At 43.4% G+C, this 24,018-nt stretch overlaps 1 protein-coding gene across 5 annotated transcripts in view; it reads left to right on the top strand.

Moving 5' to 3' along the window:
* FOXN2 (forkhead box N2) overlaps window positions 1–23,913 on the top strand; it is a 25,419-nt gene extending 1,506 nt beyond the window's left edge. For 3 of the 5 annotated variants that reach the window (XM_019612560.2, XM_010706479.3, XM_010706480.3), the window contains exons 2-6: window positions 10,153–10,703; window positions 13,915–14,039; window positions 17,862–17,926; window positions 22,703–22,771; window positions 23,217–23,913. In XM_019612560.2, the coding sequence (XP_019468105.1) occupies window positions 10,167–10,703; window positions 13,915–14,039; window positions 17,862–17,926; window positions 22,703–22,771; window positions 23,217–23,734 (1,314 nt within the window). In that variant the 5' untranslated portion in view covers window positions 10,153–10,166 and the 3' untranslated portion in view covers window positions 23,735–23,913. Of the gene's footprint in view, window positions 1–202; window positions 345–10,152; window positions 10,704–13,914; window positions 14,040–17,861; window positions 17,927–22,702; window positions 22,772–23,216 lie in introns of those variants that run through there. The other 2 variants (XM_003203706.4, XM_010706478.3) reach the window with 2 other exon arrangements.
* The last annotated feature ends 105 nt before the right edge of the window (window positions 23,914–24,018 follow it).

The raw sequence follows: 24,018 nt of genomic DNA, 5'->3' as shown, positions 1-24,018 counted from the left end.
TGTCTCACTACTCTTAGTGAAAAAGATCTTCTTTATATCTTGCCTAAATCCTCCCCTCTTTAGTTTGAAACCATTCCCCTTGTCCTCTCACAACAGACCCTGCTAAGGAGTTTGTCCCCCTTCTTTCTTATAGCCCCCTCTAGGTACTGGAAGGCCGCTCACAGGTCACCTTGCAGCCTTCTCTTCTCCAGGCTGCACAGCCCCAGCTCTCAGCCTGTCTTCGTAGGGGAGGCGTTCCATCCCATGGATCATTTTTGTGGCCCTCTTCTGGACATATTCCATCAGGTCCGCATCTCTCCTATACTGAGGACTCCACAAATCCACATCTGGGTTTGACACTCCAGGTGAGGTCTCACAGCACAGAGCAGAGGGTCAAGATCACCTCCCTCACTCTGCTGGCTGCGCTGCTTTTGATGGAGCACAGGATCCAGTTGGCTTTCTGGGCTGTGAGGGCTCATTGCTGGCTCATGTCCATATTGCCGTCCACCAGCATCCCCCAAGTCCTTTTTGGCAGCTATTGAGCTGTGTCTTGGCTTTTGTACAAGAAGGGCAGAAGTAATTCTCACACCAAATGTTTGACTTACCTAAAAGATATATAGGACTTTTCTGTGCTCTTTAGATCTTAATTTTTTTATTAGTTTGGATTGGTTTTGTTGATTTGCTTGAGCTCTGATGCTGTCCATCACCTTTCTGCTTGCAGAGTATGGTGAGGATGCTGCGTTCCTTCCAGCTGCAGTGCTGCATTTGAGAGCAGAGCAATTTAGAACTGGAGATGTGTGGCTCCCTGTACTCAGGACAAAGCCTGGCTGATGTCTTTGTTGCCAGGATCTAGACCAGAGAATGAAATTGGAACCCCCTTATGTGCTGCAGGCTAGGCTGTACTGACAAAGCTCTGTAGGGATTGCTCAGCCCAAAAGCTATTTTATCCCAAAAAAGACACCAACTAAGTAGAGTGCTGATTCAAGAGCTCCATCTGCCAGGAGTTTTCTTCTTGAACAGCCTTCCCATTGCCTCTGGGAGTATGGGACAAAAGGTGCCAGCATTGCCAGCAGCTGCCAGTGTAGGAATGTGCCAGCCCGGTAAGCAACTTAACAGGTACAGGAAAGTGCACTAGCACAGTAGAAGAAGGAGTGCAAGGGATTTAGTTCAAACTGATTAGAAAGTGAAGCAGTTCTTGCATGGAATGTTGATTCCCATAAAAACATCAGCAGTTGTTATGCTGTTGTCATAGGGTTTCCCCCAACTGGATCACAACCTGTGAGGTGACAGAACCAGGTGTTGGAAGAGGTGACAGTGTGCCACTGTGCATCTTTTATGCTGTGTTCTTCATGGAGATATTTGTACTGCAACACCAGGGTGTAAAACGAGCTGTGTCAATACAGCCATCCTTCCCAGGCTGTTTCTCAGTGATGAGTAGTCCTTAGGCCTTTTTGTCTCCTGAGTAGAGTCTGTCAGCTGCAAGGATGGAGCAGGACACGCCTCCATTTACCTTCTGGCAAAGGTGTAGATTCTACCAGTTTTATTCCATTTGGCTCCTTGAGTTTTCTTTTGGTTGTTTCTCTCCATGCAGATGCATTCTGCATATGCTTGTGCATGAGATGTCACAGTGCTAGTTGTAACCCTTTTATTTTATGGAAGGAAGTAGGTAGGGGCTGGGGCAGTTGTTGAGTCTACCTCGTGTGTCTGTAGACAATTAGATGGTGTTGTGCAACTTCCTGTGCAGAAATCCTGCTGTCAGTGGTGCTTCCGTGACTCATGGAAACATGCTGCTTTGTCTTTCAACAAGTGTGCACTTGCAAACTGCACACCTCATCCAGCTCCCTCTATAATAGATTAAAGGACTGATTTCTGTCTTAGGCTTCATGTGCGCTATGTATGTGTCTTTTTCCAGCTCTGGCAGCTTTCTTGACTCCAGAGGAGACAGCCACAAGTAAAACAAGAAATGTCTGAGGTGATGCTCTGCTGTCTCTGGATGGACCTTTTCATACACATTTACTTATTCATTCCCTGTTATATTGTGCTGTTCCACATGCACACTGAGCAGTGATAAACCAACTTTCTCTTACTGTGCTGTGTAAAAGCACATAGCGATACTCCAGGGCACTTGCAAAAGACAGTTCAAGTCAGCTTGCCTGTGCCTTAGTAATAAATTACTTGAGGAAGCACTGCCTGATGCTGGATAGTATCCTTATGACCTCTGTTGCTTTGTCTTCTTCCTGTAAAATGTTATGGCCTCCAAAGCATAAGCCTTGGAGCATGCTCTGGAAAAGAGCTGCTGAGGGCCCGGAGGTGGCTGGAAGGGCTGGCTGCTGTGTTTAGGGGGAAATGTCTCTGTTACAGGATATTACTTGGTGCCAGATTCATTTTAAGAAAAGCTTTTGCAATTTGTGTGTGTGTAAGGTAGTACGTACAAAAACTCAGTGATGTGGATTTCTGCTTCTTTCTGATATGTTCATAAGTTCAACTTATCTTCTTTCTCTTCAGAGGTTAGGGCACCTTCGGAACTCATTTATTCATTCAGCTGCTGCTGCAGAAATCACCCCTTTCCCACCATGCCCTTTGTAGTAGGCAGGGGAAAAGCAATGCGCTCCATCTCTTTATTGGCATTGAACCGAGCTGTCCACACCAGAGCTACCAACTGGCACAGCTCGATGTGCCTCTCAGCAGCATCTCTGGGCAGCTTTAACTCTACTGGAGTGGCTGTTTTCCATCCATTAAGGGCTGGATTGGAGGCACTCAGGCACTTCTACTGTCTTTGTATTATTTGGATTCTTTTCCACCGTCTGAGCATCCCACCTGTGTATATCATGTCAATTGCAGTTGCTTTTCTTTCTCTTTGTTTTGTGAACTTTGCAAGATGTTATTCAGTGTATTCCCAAGGCTGTCTCCAGGAGCAGCATGTCTTGATATCATGCTCAGGCTTTGTTTCTTTTATCAAATCATTTTTAGCGCATTCCAGTCTTGCACTTTGTAGCTACTTTTAGTTTCTCTGTTAATGTGATTGTTTGCTTCCTTTTTTTTAAGCAATCTGTTGCTCCTCTGCATTGTGCTTATATCTGGGGCAAGCATGTGGTTGCTTAAAGGATAATTACTGTCCACGAAGATTGCCCATTGACTGGGAAACTTGCACAGACCCCCGCTGCAAGCTGGGAGGCTTGTGACGAGGCAGCAGCCCTCATCCACATGCTGATAAGACAAACTGACCTATCCAGCTATCAGAAAACATGGTTTGTTTGGGGGATGTTGACTAGTCAAAGTACGAGCCAGTTTGCTTTTGGACTTTTGACCGTGCTATGTGAGAAGTGTTTAATGTCACCTAGTGTTTCCATAGCCTCGCCTTATTACCACAGGTGCCTTTCCATTACGAACAAAGAAGCTTACATCATCCATAGCATTTCACTGGAGGTGTGCCATCACCCCAGCATGCAGGGTTCTGTGTGATAGAGTGGATGACTTTTCTATAGAAGAGAAATGGTTGGCCCAGTTGTTCCAGTGTGTGGTTGTCATATGGAAGAAAAAATAATTCTGTGCCACAACTGTCGTGAGCAGAGGGGTTATTCTGGCATAATTTTAAAACAAATGAAACAGCTAAGTTCAGAGAGAGATGGCCAGTAGCATGTTTGGTGGATGTTGTGTTATTGTTACTGGAATAGCTGGGGAGATGGGCAGTGTGAGGACAGGATAACTGTCCTCTGCTTTGCCTTGGGTTCTCTGTGTCTGCTTGGGGATGACAGGAGCATTGTGAGCAGTGCCTGAGTGTTTCTGAGGATGGAGGCAGGTGTTATTCATCCCTTTGGCATGTCTCAAGGTATATCAATGCTAGTGACTGCTGAGTTTTGTTGCCTTTTTAGTAGTTTCCTGCTTATGGAGCTTTCAGGATATGGCTTAAAAGAAAATGAAGCATTGGTGCAGTAGTTCCTGTCCTTGCTGGGCAGCAAGAATTCCTGAAAAGCCCTCTCAGAGTTTAGCCAGACCTTAAATGGTAAGAGGAAAACTTGAACTTGGGAAGCAGTAACTGGAAAACAGCAATTAGTGAAAGCTTGGCAATAGCTAAGCTGTAACGTGGAGGCTGCTTTGTGTTAGGAGCTGATGTTGCCTTTAAATTAAATTTTACATAAGAGTTGCTTCAGGTAAGGTTTCAATTGGTGGTTTTCAGTTGGAAAGTAGATGTTCTGGTGCTTTAAGGCTGAAGAAGGCTAACAAGCTGCATGGAAAATGGAGTATTATGTTTCAAGTGTTGGGAAATTGTTACTGACACCAGCTGAAATGTAGCTATAAGGATATTCGCTTCTGTTTCAAGGGGATGGTAGAGAAACATGTGTAACAGTTATCCTGGAAAGGAAATTAGCATCAGGCAGTCTTCACCAGGCATTTGTTCAAATGACTCATTTGTGAATGGCTCGCTTCTTTATTTGCATTTTCAGTTCATTCAACAATGTACAGAATTTGGTACATGGCTGGTACCTTTTGTTTTTGCAAGATAAGCCATTTGCTGTTAACTGCGAAGAGTTTTTCTTAATCAAAACCAATGTTTTTTCTCCTTCATTGACACCATGGCTTTCTAAAATGGTGTAGATTTCCCTCTTATTTCTGTTTTCCACTTCCCAGTTTCCCTGTTAGACTGTTTTCATGTGCACGTGTTAAACTTGAGGCGCAAGGAGCCAGGTCCCAGGCTGGCTGCAGCCTTTGGGGCAGCCCTGCGATTCCCAGCCCACTGCTGGCAGTACTTAAGGACGTGACCCAATGGCTCTGGGCCCAGCGAGGCCTACAGGGCCCAGCTACCTGGGCCTGTCTCAGTTTATATGTCATTTTTATTAAAAGCACTTATACTCGCTCCCGTGTGTGTATGTACGTCTGTTTGGTTAACTGACTTTTTTTTCCACACAATTTGGAGTTGGAAGTAAATGATCTTCAGGGTCCCTTCCAACCCAAGCCATTCCATCACTCTGTTAGATGTCAGATGAAATCTCTTCCCCTTTTTCCTTCCCTTCCCTGGGCTATGATAATGTTTTATTTCCCTTCCGTTCTTAAATTGTGCAGAGTATTTTTTGTAGCTCTTCCTGATATTGGAAAATCAAGGTTTTGTTTGTTTTTTGTTTGTTTTGTTTTTGTTTTTCTCTGCCTAATTAGGTGAAATGCTGTGGGAGAATATTGACATTAAAAGGGGAGAAGCTTGGAAATATTACTCCTGGAAACCCCATTTCCTTTGAGCAGGATGACGAAGAAATGCTGAAGCTCCCTGGCTCTCTGTGTGGCAGGCTGGCTTTAAGCTGATAACCACTTTGAACAATTATTCCTCTGTCATGGTTTGCGAGGCAGGGGGTGCTTGTGCCCCGTGTTGCTGGCGAGCATGGCAGCCTGGTCTGGAGACAAGGGATCGGTTGCCTGCCAGGTTGCTCAGATCTGTGACCAAGAGGTGGTTTTGTCCTCAGGAGACTGTGGTGCTTTAGTTGTCTTGGATACGTGACATCACGCGGCCTCGTAATCAAATATAGGCCGTTTGCAGTGCTGTGGGGATTTGAATCTGAGCCCCAGCCTGTGCAGCCTGTGGATGGTGTTGTGGGGGCAGCCTGAGACAAAGGAGAGCAGAGAAGGTTCAGTGCAGGGAAAGTGGTCCAGTGCTGGGCTCTGGATGCTTGCAGCCATGTGGGTGTTGTACCTTCAGCACTTCCAGCTTTTTCTCAATGGGTTTTCACCAGCTGTGAGAGAAGCTCTGTTACTTCTCCCTTTGATGCACAAAACACTTGCCATTGGTCCTTTGCTGTGTGTGTGCTGGTTTGAAAGCTTATTGCAAACTTGAGTGAGTGGTGGCAGCCATGCATGTGCTACTTGTCCTGTTTTAATGACAGAGTATACACATTGATGTTTAAGTCAGGACAGTCCCTGGTGTAGATGCATCTCCCATAAATGCAAGGAAATACCAAAAAAAAAAATCAATAGAACAGTTTGATACCAGTATAGCTGCTAGTATGCAGAAGTACATATGGATGTTTTAAATACTGTCCCAGAGCCTGTGTACGTGGGTACAGACGTGTGTGCTGACTGCACAAATACTCCACTGCTGTAACTAAGGCTGCACACCCTGAGAATATTGGTGACAGAGCTGCCCTCATGTGATGGCAGTGCGATACCATTAAAAACCTCCTGGATTAAAGCCATGCGCTGCCCCTTAGACAGTGCATGGTCTATTTTTAACTTTTGAGAGAAATTACTACGCTGTTAGCAGGTTCCAGGTCTTCCCAAATAGCTATTGAGGTCACTCAGTTGCTTGGCAGGTCCTGCAGAAACAAGGGTGCTGTATGGCAGCTTTCATCTCAGGCTGCTGTACATTAGCTGGAAAGTGAAGAAGAGTTAAGTAGCAGCCCTGTGCACACAATGCTATGCAGAAAAGGTTGGTTGGTTGGTTTGTTTAACAAAAGGGTGGATGCTTTTTCTCGTGTTGGAAGTCGGGCCATGCATTGTCTGTGGTGGTTACAGAGTTAAAACAATGACTGTGCATTGTTACCTGCAACACTGCTGGTTCAGGAAGGGTCCATGTCACATAGGGCAGCTGAATCTGAGACTGCCAGCAAAACTGTGCCTTGTGTTAGGCACTTGGTAAAAGAGCAGAAAACTGTCCTAAGGGGTGTATTTGGAAGATTTCCTCTGTCTCACCTGCTCGGTGAAGCTCTGGCATGTTGGAGGTGTCATGGGGCAGGATCTTATGCTTGGACACAAGAATGGGAGAGGAAAGGGGAACAGGAGGAAAGAGGAATTGAGTGGTGTCAGCTTGCCTGGGGATCACACAATAAATGCTGTGACTTTGCTTATGGCCATAACGTGTTGTGGTTTGCTGCTTGTATGAGTACATGCACATGCTGTATGCCAGAAATTGAAGAACTTTTGTTCTTATAACGTTCACAAGTATTCATTTCTGTGGTAGAGAACATAGCAGGGCTCAGTGTTTTTCATCAAAATGAAGTAATAGCTGGAATATGTATATGTATGGAGACGTACAAACCTGGCATAACCACAGAGTAATCTGCTACACTGAGTATCTTTCAGCCCCCAAAGCCTTTCACAAACTGAGTTCTTTAGTGAGTTCAAAAGAAGACTGCAAAAGCCACCATTTTTTTTTTATAGAGAGAGAAATGTTGATATTTGTTTTTATTTTTTTCTTGTCTCTTATGATAAATAAGAAATGTATGTCCTGTCTCTCCAGAATAGCAGCAATCTCAAACCAGGTGATGCTGTGCTTCCAGGTGGAAGCAGAATCCAGGTCTGATGTGGAGAATGAACACCATGAATGACACACAGGGAGTGCTGAGCCATGCAGAGAGATGTTCTCTGTGTTTAGAAGAGACGGATTGAACTTGGCATTGGGCTTGCTGAGGATTTTCCAGCTGAATACATTGCTCAAAAAGAAATGGGCAACCTCCCTGCTTGTTCTGTGTGCGAACTGCAGTGGTGGTTAGAGGCTGCAGGTGCCAGTGCTCAGCCTCCAGATTTGCTACAAGCACTCAGTCTGTATGTGCATGGCTAAAATTTTGTCTCATAATATTTGTACATAATATGATCTCACATCAGCTAGCAACTCATTGGTTTCTGATGAACTGGTGATTATTGAGTGGTGTGAAGTGGTTTATTCAGCAGCAACAGCACTATGAGCAGTGTCTCGTGACACTGAATGTCTTCCTGGTACGTTGGAGCTTCTGTCCTACGTGAATACATCTACAGCCTTCTCCATTGCAGTACTTGGTTTTTGAGGTGCTCATTGGAGATAGATGCTTGAGTTGGTTGGGATTTGGATATGTGATGCCATTAGTATTTCTGAATTCTGTTGCAAGTGCTGATGTTAATGGCAGCATGTTATATTACTGTGAAGCACAGTCAGTGTGCACTGCTTCATGTTTTCAGAGATGCAATCGAAGTGCTATTCCTGCATTTGGAAGGCTGGAGGTTCTAGCCCTGGCAGGGCTGGGGCTGTCACCATGGGAATAGCAGCGAGTTTCTGAGTATTTGGTTTGCCAACTGGAGAGGCTGGTAAGTGGCCTCTCCTGTTTTATATTGGTACTGCTAATTCAGCTTGGGTGGGAGCATGGTGGAGAGCAAGTCCTACTGGCTGCCTCTGACCTTGTTTGCTTCCTAGCTGACAGCAGAGAGAAACGTGAGGGAAAACACTGAGGTCCAATTGTATACAGTTCTGTTACAGCATCTGCTCTGCAGGGCTTCTTCCATGCTCTTTGCTGGACTGCTGTCCTGTGATACTCCCCCAGGGTCGATCCTGTCCCCAGAGCTCTTCCTGCTCCCAGCAGCAGTCATACAATCCTTACATTTGAGGCCACCTTTAAGACTGCAGTAGTTAGGGAACTGATTTTCCTCTCCACCAATATTGATCAGACCATAATAGTCTAATAATGGCCTTTATAACCTTCTAAAAAGTATGTAACATCTGCTGATGTGTTTGTGTAGAAGATGTATAAGGTGGTAAACAAGCACTTTGGAGATAATATAACGCACTTTCTGTAATGCATCTACTAAGAAAAACATGGCATATCATCATTTTTATATTTATATGTTATTATATACATTAACATTAAATAATATATGTTAATATACTCTAAATATATTGTTTGCAAAGGATTATATGTAGAATATTAATTATCAACAATATAAATGGCTCTGTTTTAAAGCCAACATTCATCAACTGCCAATGTAAATCTGCTCTGATAGTTTTGGGGGAGAAGTAATTTGTAGGCAGAGCAGAATTACTTTTGACCAGCTATACGAGCGGTTTGCTTTCCTTTAATTTAGTTAATGGCTGAGCCAATAGTTAATCATGCCTGTCCTTGCACATAGATTGAAAATTTGGGGATGATTTCCAGTACTGGTGCAGGTAAGTAACTGCTTTTGTTTGCTGGAGAAGGTGGAGAAACTGGTCCACTGTGTGCTGGGCAGATTGCCTGTGTGAGTCGGGGTCTTCAGCTGCTCCAGGCTGCACAATCCTTTGAGAAGAGGGGCCTGGGATTTACAAGGGGAGCTTTGCAATAGTTGACAAGAAAAAGTACAAGCAGATGAAGAGAAGAAATTGCTTGATGCGTTCTCTGGGGAAGGAGTGAATTCTGTGTTACCTGATAATTTCTGTCTAAAATCTTAGTTGCAGTAGACTTAATTTAAATGGTTTGCCCTTATACAAAGGTGGAGCAGGTCCTTGTCTCTGCTGTCTCTGCCAAGGCACGAGTGCACGAAGCCATGTGTTTATAGCAAATACTACAAAAACTGCTCCAAAAAAAGCCATCCAGTAAGTTGTATTACACTGTCTGATGAGATAACCGTCCTCATCTGCTGTCTGGTTTACAACTGAGCCATTGTAGTAGGAGTTAGAACATGAAGCCAGAATGATAGCTCGTGTACAGGGACAGGGAAGTCAATCAGATTTTTATGTATTTTACTTCTTACAGTTCATGTGATCATCAGCTTTTCTGGTGGACTTGCATCTGGAGTGGATAGCCTTGCATTTATAGCAGGCTACATCTGTAAAGTGGTTTTGTTGGGCTGTGCTTCTGACACAGCTATGTTGGCCGAAGTTTAGGTGCAGCAAGGCTCTAACGTGACTACATCAGCAGAAAAAGCAGCTGTTAAGCTAACAGTTTGCTGGCTGGCCTGTTTCAACCTCCCTAGTGGGAGGGAGTGCTTGTGACTTGCAGGGGGTTGTAAAGACTCCATTTGCACCAAGATCATGAATTCACTTTACGCTACTTAAGTTTTGTGACTTATTTTTTCCTCTTTAGGAACCAAAAGCAAGCACTTCCAAATAGGATTAATTTACGATATAATGAGTATCATTAAAGACTTAATGTGAGAAGAGTATGCTTTAGGTCCTACCTGATGAAGTCTTTTTCAGATGTTGATGTCATCTCTATTATTTCCGTATCTCAATTGACTTTTCAAGAGAAGTAGAGCAATTTCCACTTGTTTACTGTGTGCTGTAGCCATGGGGAAGTTAAAAGGCCATTATGAGGTTACTGGAGGAGCTGTGCTGGGCCCAGCTCTCCTCAGTGACCACAGTACAAGGATGATACGGTGTCATGGTCCCTGGAGCTTTTTTGGCTTGGCATGCTGCCACTCAACATGATTTTGAAGTTTTGCATTGATTTGTCTCCTTTGTTGCAGACCAATCAAACTAAATGGGTCCAGTCACTGGAATGACTCCGGATAAGAAAGCTAAAACTCCAGGAGCGGAAAAAGCTGCGGGGCTAAGACAGTCACACAGGATGGGAAGCCTACCCGATGCAGGAGATGCTGGGAGACCTAAGGCCACTGTAGTGGACAGCGATTCAGCAGACGATGAGCTCACAAACTTGAACTGGCTGCATGAAAGCACTAATCTTCTAACAAACTTCAGCCTTGGAAGTGAGGGTCTTCCAATTGTTAGCCCTTTATATGACATTGAGGGTGACAGCGTGCCATCCTTCTCACCCTCCTGCTACCAGAATCCAGAAAAAAAATCTTCTACTTCCAAGCCTCCTTATTCTTTCAGCCTCCTCATCTATATGGCTATTGAGCATTCTCCCAACAAGAGCCTCCCAGTCAAAGAAATCTACAGCTGGATCCTGGAACGCTTCCCCTATTTTGCCACAGCACCAACAGGATGGAAGAACTCTGTCCGACACAACCTCTCCTTGAATAAATGTTTCCGGAAGGTGGAGAGAAGCCATGGCAAGGTGAGGCCTTGGGGAGGGAGTTGAATAAAGTTTGTAATTCACAAGGGAGTTAAGAAGACCCTGTTGTTCTCAAGGGCTTCTTCCCCTCACCACGTGTGAAGCAGTTGTGTTTTGAAGTCCTTTAACACGTTATTCACAACTGTTGATATTTTGGAAATGGCACTTCTGACAAGTGTCTAAGTGCCTTAATTGATCCTGTGTTTGTGTGTAGTACTGAGCTGGTTAGAGCCACCTGCAATACATTCTTTACGAACCAATTGTAAAGGGCTTTGTTTCCACTTAGGATTTTGCTAGGCTATAGTACTCAGCCAAAGATATTAGACATCTATTTCAGGGTGTCTTGTGGTGTGATTCTTTGTTTTCTGGTATTTTTTTTTTCTCTTTCTTCCTCTAAAGGAACTAATTTGTTTGAGGGCAATTATTTAAGTTCTTGCCAATGCTAATTTTTGGAAGTGTCACATGTGGGGTTTGGAATTGGCAAAGGGCACCCTCATGGCTAGGAAGGATATATCATTAGGGAACCTGTTACAGATGACTGTTGTTGGAGCTCTGCCCCTCCCTGTGAGTTTGGCAGGGCTACCAGCCTGGCAGGTGACACTGCAGTTTGTACCTACAGTGAGTGTATTGCTGTGTGCATGGCAGTAGAGATGATGTTGCTGTTGGTGTGAGGTGCCAAGCTGGGGGAGCCTGAGGATACTTATTGTCCCCTTCCCACCTCCACACCTTTGTGAAGATGCACACGGGCTCTGCCAGCAGGAACAAAAGTAACTGGGAGACATACCTGCTGTAGAACGTGGGGCATCACAGTGGTAGGGAATCTTATCAGGAAAAAAATGGGTCAAACTAACTGAAAGTTGCCTTGAATATGAAACTGACTTTTCACTTGTGGTCTCTTAGCACAGCTCTAGCATTCAAAAAACCTTCTTAATTCTTGCATTAGTGTTTTAACCTCTGCAATAACAGTATTGTTATAACTCTGCATGTCTCTCTGAAAAAGCCTTCTCGAGGCAAGCTGCGTGTAAAGATCCACTTCTTAAAGTCTAGGATACTTCTGTATAGATGGCTTACTGGCTCAAATGATTTTACTGCTTACTTCCATCCTCCTTCTCTCATTTCCCATCGTGTTTCTCAAAGAGTCTGCTCTGGCTTCCAAAACAAAGTGAAACAACACTTGCTCTCACCCCAAAGTCAGTAAACAAAACCTGAAACCACGTGGTTGGACTTCAGCACAAGTGGTAGCAGGCTTGTTATCAGAAGTGTACGTAGTGCATGTCTGACATTTCAATGGAGATGGAGGTCCTTGATGCACAGCCTGGAGCTCAGCAGATGTCAGGAAGGGCTGGGTTGTACTGCAGGGCTGGATGCTGGTTCTCAATATGCCTACTTTAAATGAGTGGGCACCCTTGTCTGGGAGAAGAGATGTGAAGCTCAGAAGAAGAGTGAGGGTAGGGAAGAGAAGTCTTGGAAACTGGTCTACAGCTTGCTGCTTTGTGGATCTGCGTATTACAGCTCATCTGCTCCAGATCTGGAAGCCTCATGGAGAGCATAGGATTTGCACCAAATGTTTTGGCATCAGGGCAACAGGAACTGCCCACTCCTTTCCTTCCTTAGCGAATCTACTGGGTTCTGAGTAGGTGAAGGGAAGTCAAAGGTTACATTCATGTAAATGTATTCTGTTTTTTGTTGTTATTTTTCTGTTTTTTTTTCCCCCCTCCTAACAGGGAAAGTGGTAGAGTCAATATGGAAAGTTGTGTTGTTAAAGGGCAGCAAGCAAGGGATGTGGGGCCCTAGGTTGCAGCCTGTTTGGTTAACCAGGGGCGTGTTTCTGTTCCCCTGTGAGCCCTCTAATTTGGAGCAGTGGCAGTACATATGGCTTTGGGCTTTGTAGAAGGAGGGGATGAAAATTTCTTCCTCTGCCCTTACTGACACTTATTTGAAAAGTTGTGTGCTTTTGCATGCTGGCAGTTATATAATTTAGTGAGGTGAAGAGTGATGAAGGGCAAGTAGCTGCTATGAGATGTGTCAGGCAACTGCTCTTTGCTAAACTATTACGTGGTTGTGGGTTTTGGGATTTTCAATATTTATTTTTTATTAATTGCCACCAGAGGGGGTCAAGTTGTGAGGAAGCAGGAGCTGCATCCTCACCAAGCATCGCTGGCCTTCTGACAACTTTGAGGGTAGATAATGGTGCACAGCTATATGTTTTCATACTAACCCAGAAGTAGAAGTGCTCGCCTAAGGTAATAGATAAAAGAGTGTGGAGCAGTGGTTTGTGGGTGGGGGGAGTTCCCAGAACTTTGTGAATGAAAGAGCCTCAAAGCTCTGAAAGGAAACAAAAGCTGGGTTTGGGCCTCTTATGGGGGACAACCAGTGAGCCTCCGTGCTGGCCAGGGCAAGTGCTGAGCTCCAGGAGAGATGCAGGAATTGATGAGAGCATTAGTCTGGCGCAGAAGAGATGAATGGAGCCAGCTGAGAGGATCCCGCTGTTAGTGCCCAGCCAGCTACAGCCTCCCGTCAGCTGCCATGGAGCAGGGGTTAGCTGCTTCATTAAGGGTAGGCTTGTTGATACCTATCTTGCGCTTTTCAGGCTGTGCTCATTTTTAGCACAAAGAAATTGATGTAAGGAAGTTTCAGGCTAAAAAAATAAATAACTGAGAGGTGCTGTGAGACATCGAAGAACAGTGGCTTCAACTAAAATTACAGAGCAGTATCTCTCTTTATTTTTCAAGCAGAAACTCTCCCTGATTTGATTTCCTTTCACCATTAGTAGCAAAATATTTCCACTCTTTCTGAGAAGTCCAGTGACTAATGTAGGACCTCAAACTTGTATGCCTTATGGGTCTTTTGAAGTCATGGAGTATCCATCTGTAAAATTGTATTCCACCTCATCACTGGCTGAAGATGGCCTGGTGGCCTCTGTGGGCTTGCAGGAGGTGTTCCGCCGAACTTTGAGGTTTGCTTTGAGACTTTTCTCTGTGGCTGGACAGGACCACTTCTATCTTTTAATAGTTTCACACATTTTAGTTGGAGCACATTGTTTTCTTGCGTGTGCCACTAGCCCTGAGGTAATGCAAGAGTGGAGGATAACAGAGTAGGTACACATCTCTCAATCCCATAGAACTATAGTCCTATCCAGGCGCTGAGCTACCCCTCCCTTCTGCCATGTGCATTACCAATTCTGTAGCATCTTTTTTGTACTTCTTTTTTGCAGGTGAATGGAAAAGGTTCCTTGTGGTGTGTCGATCCAGAATATAAGCCTAATCTCGTTCAAGCACTGAAAAAGCAGCCATTTCCTTCAGCACTTGCATTCTACACTCCACCGGCATCACCACCAAGGTAGGTGAATCTTCTCATACGAGTGCAACATGCAGTTATGTTCACCTACCTACCACAGGAAATACCTGAGCAGTTGTTGGTGACTGACGTCCATTAGCAAAAGAATTTGAGTGGACTTTGAGCTGTGTAGACAGGCCAGGAAGACTGGCTGGACAGGATCAGAGAGGTCACAAGCTCAGGCTTCCCAGATAGTAGATCTGGGGTCAGTGTAATGATCTGAAGAAGTGCTTTCTCTTAAATATTCTCTCTTCTTTCTTCTACCTCTTTCTTTTTTTTCCCCTTCTTATTGTGTCTTGTTAGGGGTCCTGGCTGGAATAACCCAGGCGAAAATTAGTGCTGAGGCTTATGCTGCCTTTGTTTTGGGGCTTTGCAAACAGCCACTGCTTTTCTCACTGGTTTCTAAGAGGTGACGTGAGTCTGGACTGATGGGGTGCTCATGAGTGCCATTTCTTTGGAGAGCAGGCAGTGGCCCTAACTGCAGCAAAATCCTGCTTTGAGCACAGGTCACCAGGACCATCTGGGATGTATCTGGTGATGCTTGCTGGAAAGGGAGCATGCGTTCTCTCGTAAATCACTGCATTTGGATATAAAATGTATATATCATATGCTGCTGTTAAGAACAGTCAACTTCTCTATGGTCTGAAGTGCCTGGAAAAGCTGGTCTAAGAGAGAAGCATTTTTCTCTGAGGCTGTTAGATACATTTTGTGGTGGGGATGAGAAGAACAGTCTTTCCTATTAGCAGATTCCACCTCAAAGGACGCTCAATGAGGCTTCCTCTTCTGATACATTTTAAGATTAGGCAATACATTTTGGAGAGTTTCAAGTAAACATCACAGTGTGTTCCTGGTATAGGAAGAGGAACATCAGTCAGAGTGAGCACTTAGAGGTGGCACAGAGAGTAGGAGGATGGAAAGTAGCTAGGAATGCACAGCTGCTGATGGGATCAGGAGTTAGGTAGGCATGTGGCTGGATTACCTAGATTGGCAAACAATTGGGGTGAGATAAGAGGTAATTATGATGTCTGTACGTTGCCCTATGCCTTGTCTTACTGCAAGGAGTTTCCTTAACAACCAGGAGGAACTGGGATTGCAGACACAGTCTGTGAAACCGATACTGAATATTTAGCAGAACTTTCTAAGAGTCTCACAGGGCATTGACCTTGGGATCTCACACCCTGTGCAAGCTGTAGCTGTAGGAGTGGTGCAGTTGGGACGGGACCTCAGGGTGTTGTCTGCCCAGCCAAAGGGGCAGGGGAAGGAGTCAGACCCAGGCCAGGGCAGGTTCTTCAGAGCCTTGTCCAGTTACGTTTTCAGTGTCTCCAAGTTCTTCAAGTAAGTCTGATGATACAAGCCTTAACATGATTAATTTCGTTTGTATAAATACAGTGCAGTCAAGTTCAGTGTAGGGAAGTATTCTGAAGTGCCTGCAGGACCAAGACTTCAGTTTGAAGCTGCTGGTTTTGGTAACTGGTTGCCTTCACTGAAGGATTAGTCACACTTGCCGACAGTTGCAATTACAAGGAAATACAGGCACGTGGCAAAACTCCCACTGACTTCAAAATATGAAGAGTTCTATAGTGCTTGTATGTATAAGAATAGTAAGATAGGAACAGCAGTTTAAGATGCTCAACTTCTCCCTAATTATAGCTTTTTTAAAAATTACTACTAAAAATACATTTCTAAGACTTTCACTCATAGGCAGAAAAATATATGTATTTTTCTTCTCCCTTCCATGCTTAAAAATTCTTAAATTGAGATTTAAACTGTGGCTTAATTCTGAGGAAGGGCCACAAGGCACTGCCTTGTGTGTAAAGGGAAAGAGGAAGCCCAGAGGTACTGCTGGGCAGAGCTGGAGTGAACCATCCAAACTTAACTCCAGGGCAATACCTGAATTTCTCAGTGGGAGAGCTTCTGTTTGTAATTTTTTTTTTTTTTACTGTGTTCATGGGGAATACACCTATAATTCAACAGCATTTTAAAATACAGTTTAAAGTGTCGCTTTGATCAGAAGCTTTCCAAAGCTGTAATTTGTGTCTAGCAAACTGATGCTCATCACCTACTACAATGCAAGCTTCAGTGACGCGTTTTATTTCTGTGCAGGTTGTTCAGCAGGTTGGTGCAGGTTGCCTGGCTGCATTCTGTTCCTAGCACCTGTTTCTAGCAGTCTCCACAGCCATCATCTCACGAATGCCTTGTGCATGTGCATAGGTTATCTTAATACTAAGCATTCATTTACTATGGGAAAGACCTAAGTGCATCTTGAAGGATCTGGGCTTGAATGAAAGGATGAAGAAGTTTAGCATCTATTTGTGCACTTTACCTGCAGACTGTGGAGTGACCCATGTTAAGGCTGAGTCCACTGCTCACCCTGTGTTTTTTTTTTTTTATTCTGTTTTTGGATCTGTTCCCTTTGCACTCCGTCACCCCCACAAGAAAACGTATCAGACAGCGAACTTGGCTTTTGTGTGTGTTTGCACTCGGCTATGCTGAATCTTTCTTCCTGTGGCTACTTCACTGGGAGATGCTAAATATTGCTGTCCTTTTCAGGAACTTTGGTTTCCAGTGCCAGGCAAGCTGCAGCGCAGCAAGAACTGCTTATTTGGCTCAGATGATGTGTTTCAAGTCACCTTGCTTTCAGTTTGTGCACTTTCTCCTTGTCATTAGCAGTCTGCACTGCACCAACCTTTGGAGCCATCACCACTGACAAACTGAGATTGGGCACGGTGGTGATGACAAATCTGGGCAGTGGCAGCACTAAGGGGCATCCCCCATAGCAGCTGACTGCAGGGTGGTGCAGCACAATTCAGCTTAAAGAAGGAATATTCTAGTTTGAAAAGGATATTTGAATAATTGGTGCAGTTGGTTTGGTTTTATTTAATGATCTAGACCAATAATTAAAAATCTATACGATTAAATACTTAGCAGCTTTGTGTTGGGGGGAGGGGAAGTGGAGAGGAGGAGATATCTGGCTAATTTTAAAAAATAAAGCTGCCTAGCAAAGATAAGTATGAAATGTAAACATACTTTAATGATAAAATTATTCTATTAATCTTGTGAGGTAGCTTTTCCAGATTGGACTCATCTCTTTATTGCCCAATTACTGTACAGGTAAAAGAATTTTAAAAATGTTTATTGCTGTGGTTCATGCCTTTTTAAAAGTTGTACATTGTTACTGTTATATTTATTTGTTTGACAGTGCACTTATAATGAACAGAATAATCAGGGCTGGGTGTATAGCACAACTTGCATTCTGCAGTGTATTAACTGGTACTTTGCCAGATGGAAGCTGCTAAGATAATGCAAAATGCAGATGTCATCCATGGAGCAGCCCAGCCTCAGATGACTTGGAAATCAGCAGATAGCTCTTGTCCTTCCCCAGCTTTTTGCACAAAGCATCTTTTATTTTTGCTAATCTTCCACCATTTGAAAAAGAAACAAACACAACTGGTTCTTACCAGTGCTGCTTCTCCCAGATTCCAAGTGTCTCTGCATCAGCTACTATTTTGCTCAGATGTAGGATCAAGCAAAGATACATCTATTTTAGTAAGTGAAGTCTGCATTGCCAGCGAGGCTTCTCCTCTGTGTGTGGTGTTTCCCAAATGCTGCTGATGGTTCACTGTGTTATATAAACAATGTGCAATAATCAATGTGTCCAGTACTCCACTGAGGCAATAGAAATTGCTGCTGTTTGGTTTATTAGTCAAACTGTGGTGTCTTTTGGGTGTTCTAATTGTTCTATGATAATAATATTATGTCTAATACACTTTGTATGCATTATTTGGTTAATTGAGGTTTTGTTTGACTTGTTGAATTTCTTTCCAGTAGGTCATCTTCTCCTCACTACTTATCTTCAGTACTTAAGCAGAATAATGGCCGATCTCTCAAAGGTAACTATGAGTTTTCTTTCCTTCTGCTGTGCTAGTTTTGCTAGTCACAACCATATTCTAAACCTCAGGTGATTTTGATTTATTTTTTACATAGGCCTTTTCTGGAGGGTCTGCTAGGTTACAAAAAAAACACAAAACATTTAGTAGAATGCATGCTTATTATATTAGTGACGTGTGTATTAAGCATAAATCTATAAGATTGGTTTCAAATTATAAAAGAAGTCTTGTTATTTTCCAGCAAAGCATTTAGCAGACACATCAAATATGACCTACTTTAAGACTGAGTAGTTCTGTAGAAAACCAGTTTGAAAGCTCTGCATCTCTACACTGGGGACTGTCTAGTCAGTTTGAGGTTTTTATTGGTTACCACAAACTGAGACAGAAAGGCAGCAAATTTTTGTTGTATGTGGTATGTAGCCACAGTAGTGCCTAAAAGTTGGGTGTTTGGAATAGGTGGCTGGGCAGTAATTAGAAGGGAATGAGGAACGAGTCAGAAGAGTGCTGCACAGACGGCACTTCACCCATTTGCTAAAAAAAGTTAAGCACAAGTTGATATTGTTGCCAGTGTAGCTGTGTAGAAATATCTAAATTTGCTGGTGAACAGAATAGATTTATGATATCTGTTTAGTTAAGGCATCACGTTAAAAAATACAAAATGTTCCCTTTAGCCCTCAGAAGAAAAGAACAGGATGGGTTTAACAAACTGACTTGACATGTAGTTCACAGTATCTGTGGTACTCTGTAACCAAGTTTATCCCTGTGTGTTTGCAACTGCACAAGTCATGCAGTAGGTATAAGAAAAAACTTTCAGTTGCATTCACAACTGAAAGAGTTTACATTGTCTAGTTATTATTTTAGCCACTGTCACCAAAGCTTGGGAAAGGAAGATTGGATTGGACTGAGTTGTGCTGGGGATATGACTGTGGAGGAGCGATCTGTCTGGATGGCTGGGCTCAGCAGAATCATGCTGAATGGAACTCAGCCCGTTTGGTGGCTAGTCACCACCAGCATTCCCCAGGGCTCTGGCTTAGAGCTAGTTTTGTTTAATATTTTTATCAGCAATTTGGTTGAGGGGATTGAGTGTAGGCTCAAAGAAGAGCACCCTGGCAAACAGAAAGGGACCTGGGGATGCTGGTTAGTGGCTGACTGAACATGAGCCAGCAGTGTGCCCAGGTGGGCAAGAAGGCCAGTGGTTCCTGGCCTGCATCAGGAATACTATGGCCAGCAGGATGAGGGAAGTGACCTTTGCTCTGTACTTAATTGGTGAGGCCCCACCTTAGAGTACTGTGTTCAGTTTGGGCCTCTCAGTTCAAGACACTGGGTTGCACATTCAGAAAAAAGCAACCAAGCTGGTGAGGGAACTGGAAAACAAAACGTGTAGGAGTGGCTGAGGGAATTGGAGCAGTTTAGTCTGGAGAAGAGAAGGTTGAGGGGAGGCCTCATTGCTCTCTACAGCTGCCTGAAAGGAGGTTATGGCAAGGTGGGGGTCAGTCTCTTCTCTCAAGTGGCAAGTGATAGGATTGAGGCAATGGCCTCAAGCTGTGCCAGGGGAGGTTTAGGTTGAACGTTAGAAATAATTTCTTTACCTAAAGGATAGTTTTTACCTAAAGGATAGTCGAGTATTGGAACAGGCTGCCCAAGTAAAGTGCAGGAGTCTGTCTGTGGAGGTGTTTAATAGATGTGAGGACACGGCATAAAGGGACATAGTTTAGTGATGGGACTCAGTAGGTTAGGCTGATGGTTGGGCTTGGTGATTTTTGAAGACTTTCTCCAAGCTAAACAGATCCTATGATGATTCTATGATCTCTTCTGGCCATAGCTAGAACTCCATGTACAATCCATTTCCCTGTCTACCACATTAAGTGCACGTGACTGCAGATGTCTGAAGGATGTTCCACAACATGCCCACCTCTCTTGGTTGCCTGTGCAGTAGGCAGCACTGAGACCTGATGTAGCATTGTTCAGTACAGTCATTCTTGGCAGCTGCAGAATTGCACCCTTTGTCACAGCCACACCAGCAGCAAGATACAAGCTAAGTAGGGGATATCCATGTAGCCACTTCTGCAGCACAGAGAAAACCAAAGGGAAGCTGCTCCTAAGAAGGAACGAGTTGTCTTTTAGTGTGGACACCTGCAGGTGAAGGTGCCTTGCTGAAGCTCTAGGAGGAGCAGCTTCCTGCTGAAATATGGTTTGAAGCAGAACTCAGGGCTGTGTGTAACTTACATCTGTAACTAGCTGCTGTGCTCACCTCTGCATCCCTTGGGTTGTTTTACTGTTTATTTTCAGGGAATTCTTGCTGAATGCAGTGTTGCTGTCTTCCTGGTATCCACTTCCCCAGCCCACTGGTATCTACCTACTCTTACAGATTTTAAAGGCTTTGAGGACTTGGCCATGCTTTTCTCCCGCTTTCACTTTCCATGAGAAAAAACAGCACACCAGAATCAGATTTAAAAAAAAAAAAAAAAGGGGTGAATTTAAGATGGAAATCTGTTTTTCATTGGTAGACAAATGCAAATAGAAGTAGCAACAGCTGCTGAGCAGAAGATGATTACTTCATTTTCCCATATGTGCTTGTACAGTTTTCCTTGTTTTACAGCATTGCATTGGGCCTTCGTACCAGAAAGGAGCTAGGCAGCATACTGGGATATCACCACATTTCTTTAGAAGCAGGTCTTGTACCTCAGTAATAAAGATTAATCTGCTGATGGTTTGTCCTCATCAAAAATAAAGTGCTGGGAGGTGAATCATGCTCAAATGTTAAACAGCTGATTCCAAGAAAAAGTGTGCATTGGTTAATTTGTTGTTGTGGTGTTGTTAGAGCTCTTTCAGAAGGATAATGCCATCAGCAAAGCAGGGCTGCAGCAGCAGGACACCCAGCCCTGTTGAGGTGAGAGGCCGCTTTTAGTCTTCAGCCATAAACCAGAAGCACTGCTTGGGCAGCAGAGCCAAGGCTTTAAAGGCAGAGCCTGTCCCACAGTGACAGTGACCACACGTTGATGTAGGGGTTCTGGCTGTGCTGTGGTGGTAAGGAAGCACCCTTTTCTGTTGCAGAGAGCTGGTGGATGTCCCCTGCTTGCTTTCATGCAGTACTGAAGGAGGAATTTTTTTTTCTTGAGCAGACCCAGGGTGCTCAGGGCTCTACACAGTGTATAAGAGATCTCTCTCAGTGATTTTGCTGGTGAGTCCTAAGACAGATTTGGGAAATAATTGCTCAAGGAGAGCAATTGCCAGGGAAGCCAGAACATAATAATGGTGACGAGAAGCACTGGTAATTCTTCAAGATAAATGAAGTTGCTGCACAACTCCTTCCTTTTTCTTTGGGGGTGCTAGCATGCAGAATGTATAGTGTGGTCAGCATGACCAGGGAGGTTGTAGTGTTTCATTAGTTCCTCCCGTTACTTGTCAGTGTATCAGGGTGGTGTTTCTGTACTAGCACTGTTTGTTAGAAGGAGTCTATGGCAAGTAAGGAGTCAGACTATTTCACTTGCTGATTATGGAAAGTGAAAGAAACTAACTGTTGAAGGTTTTATTTCTTTTTGTCAGTTGTGCTGTAAATGGCGAATTATGACTTGTCAGTTCAGTTGCTCTGTTACTGCTAAAGCAGAGAATGAAAACATCTTGCAAGTGCAGTGGAACAAGGCCTTTAAGTATATTGATTTAAAAATGCTAGAAAATAATGGGAAAGGTGTACGTCTTACAACCTGTTTTGGAGGCAGCAGCTCATTCACTTCCCATGTTGATAAACGCCAACGTGGTGCTATTCAAATTTCCCATTGACTGGAGTGAGGCTATCAAAAGCTGTGTAAGGTAAGGAAATCAAATTGGCAATTCTGCAGTCTCCCTCCCAATATTCAGTCCCACTGAAGTTCGGTAACACAGCTAATGCATGTAGTGAAGTGGGAGATGGACTGCAAATGGGATTGCTGATGTTTCACTTCAGCTGCTCCTTTCTCAGCAGTAGCTGAGCAGGATGCAGAGACCATTCCACTTAATGCTGGCATTTTCCAGCACTTGTCTTCCAGCCCCATTTCTCTGCTTCTAATCCACTCAGTGCAGCAAAGGACAGCATTTTACAAGTAGTTTGTCACCATAACTAAATCACTGCTGTTCATCTGAATCTTTCTCAATTGCCTATTTCTTATGCATATCTCTATACCTTCCAGATGGAGCAGTTCTGTTCTTTTTCCCCTTTTGTCTTCTCTATTTGCTCCATTTTACATGTTTGTAATGTGAAAAATCCTGCAAAGAGGGCACTTTGTGCTGAGGTAATAGGAAACAGAAAATGCATGCTGAATTAGTGTTGTGTTTAACAGCACTCTTCAGTCTTGTGCGTTCATTCATAGGATGAGAGTATGAAGCTGACTAGGTGCCTTGTTTTGCCTTATGTGTTATCTTTCTTTATCAACAAGTGGCTTTTATTTGTAATATCATCATCATGAGCATCTGATTAAAGTTGCTGTTTCTTGGCTTCAGATGTGGTTATATGAATTCAGTTAAGTAAGAATTCAGCAAGAGTTTAGCATTAGTAGGGTTATTGTTCTTGAGATACATGGCCATTCTGTAGCCACGTGACTCATACAGTGCCACTTTGGATCATTTATGCCTTAATTTTTTTTACCGTATTAGAATCATGCTGGATCTGAATCCTTACACATTTTTCTGCTGTTCTTCATAGTAGACTAATGTCTGCAGATATATATATTCTTCGTGTGTTCTAGAGACCTAATTTTGTCAGTCTTACCCAAGTTGTAACATTTTGCTGCTTTTCCTTTGCAGAATCTGATATTGATGCTGCTACTGCGATGATGCTGTTGAATACTTCAATTGAACAAGGGATGCTAGACTGTAAGCATAAGCCATTTTACTGGTTTTTCCTTTACCCTGCAGCTAAATGTTTTCTTTAAAGTTGCAGTGGTGGATCTCACCAGTAGTAAGAGGAGTCAAGAAGCAAATCTGTTTTGATCATTCTTTCTGCTAGCATCAGTTTTATAGAACCACTTTCTCTTTTCTCCTTTTTTTTTTTTTTTGTGTGCAAAGTTCTTCCCTTGCCCTTTCTGTGCTAGATGCTAAAAAGATTCTTAGCTACTTCTCTGTGTCTCCATCTTTTATCTGTGATTAGTTGAAGACGATTGTCTTCTGTGGATGGCAGGAAATGTGCACAAGAAATTCTAGCTCTTAAGTGCTAGTGCTAGCTTCCAGCTTATTCTTTGCAGTCAGCAGCCAAAGCGTGGGTTTTTTCGAAAGTGATCTCATTGAGTATATGCTTATTGATGGAATTCATTTTTAATAGGTGAGAAACCTCAGTCTCTGAAGACACCTAAGAAGAGGAGTTATGGCAGTGCATTTAATCCTTCCAGTTCCATAAATTTGCAAGAAAATGATTCTGCAGCCACCAATATTGATCCGAAGGAGGATCATAATTACAGTGCTAGCAGCATGGGTTCGCAGCGTTGTGCATCTAGGTCCAGTGTGTCTTCCTTGTCCTCTGTTGATGAGGTGTATGAATTTATCTCCAAGAACAGCCATGCTGGAAGTGATGGCAGTGAAGGATTTCACAGTGAAGTGGATACAGACGTTGACTATGAAGACGATCCTCTTGGAGACAGTGGCTATGCATCACAACCTTGTGTAGATACCTCTGAGAAAAGTCAGCCTAGCAACAGAGCACTGAAGGAGTTGTGTCAAGAAATTGATGAGGAGCTGAAAGAAGCAGCGGGGTCTCTGCTCCATCTTGCTGGCATCCAAACGTGCTTGGGTTCCTTAATAAGTACTGCAAAGACCCACAGTCACAAGCAAAGGAAAAAATAGTATGTTTGTCAATGTTGAATATATACATATATTTTTTTTAATTGTGGCAATACTCTTCTACTTTTACCCTTCACAAGGGAGATCAAAGCCATAAAAGGACTCATTGCTTTTTTATTTTTGGCACTAACTGTAATTTAGCCATTTATTTTTAAATCACTGCCTAAAAAGAAAAAAAAAAATAAACTTCTCAGATTAGAAGAGATGCATGACTTGTGAAAACCTGAAAGCATACTTCTTAATGATCACTTTTTTCCTTTTCTTTTTTTTTCTTTTAAATAGGGTTT

The sequence above is a fragment of the Meleagris gallopavo genome, chromosome 2 (genome assembly GCF_000146605.3).
Source record: "Meleagris gallopavo isolate NT-WF06-2002-E0010 breed Aviagen turkey brand Nicholas breeding stock chromosome 2, Turkey_5.1, whole genome shotgun sequence".
Classification (NCBI taxonomy): domain Eukaryota; kingdom Metazoa; phylum Chordata; class Aves; order Galliformes; family Phasianidae; genus Meleagris; species Meleagris gallopavo.
The sequence above is the reverse complement of the archived record's forward strand: the minus strand, read 5'-3'. Positions and strand labels throughout refer to the sequence as shown.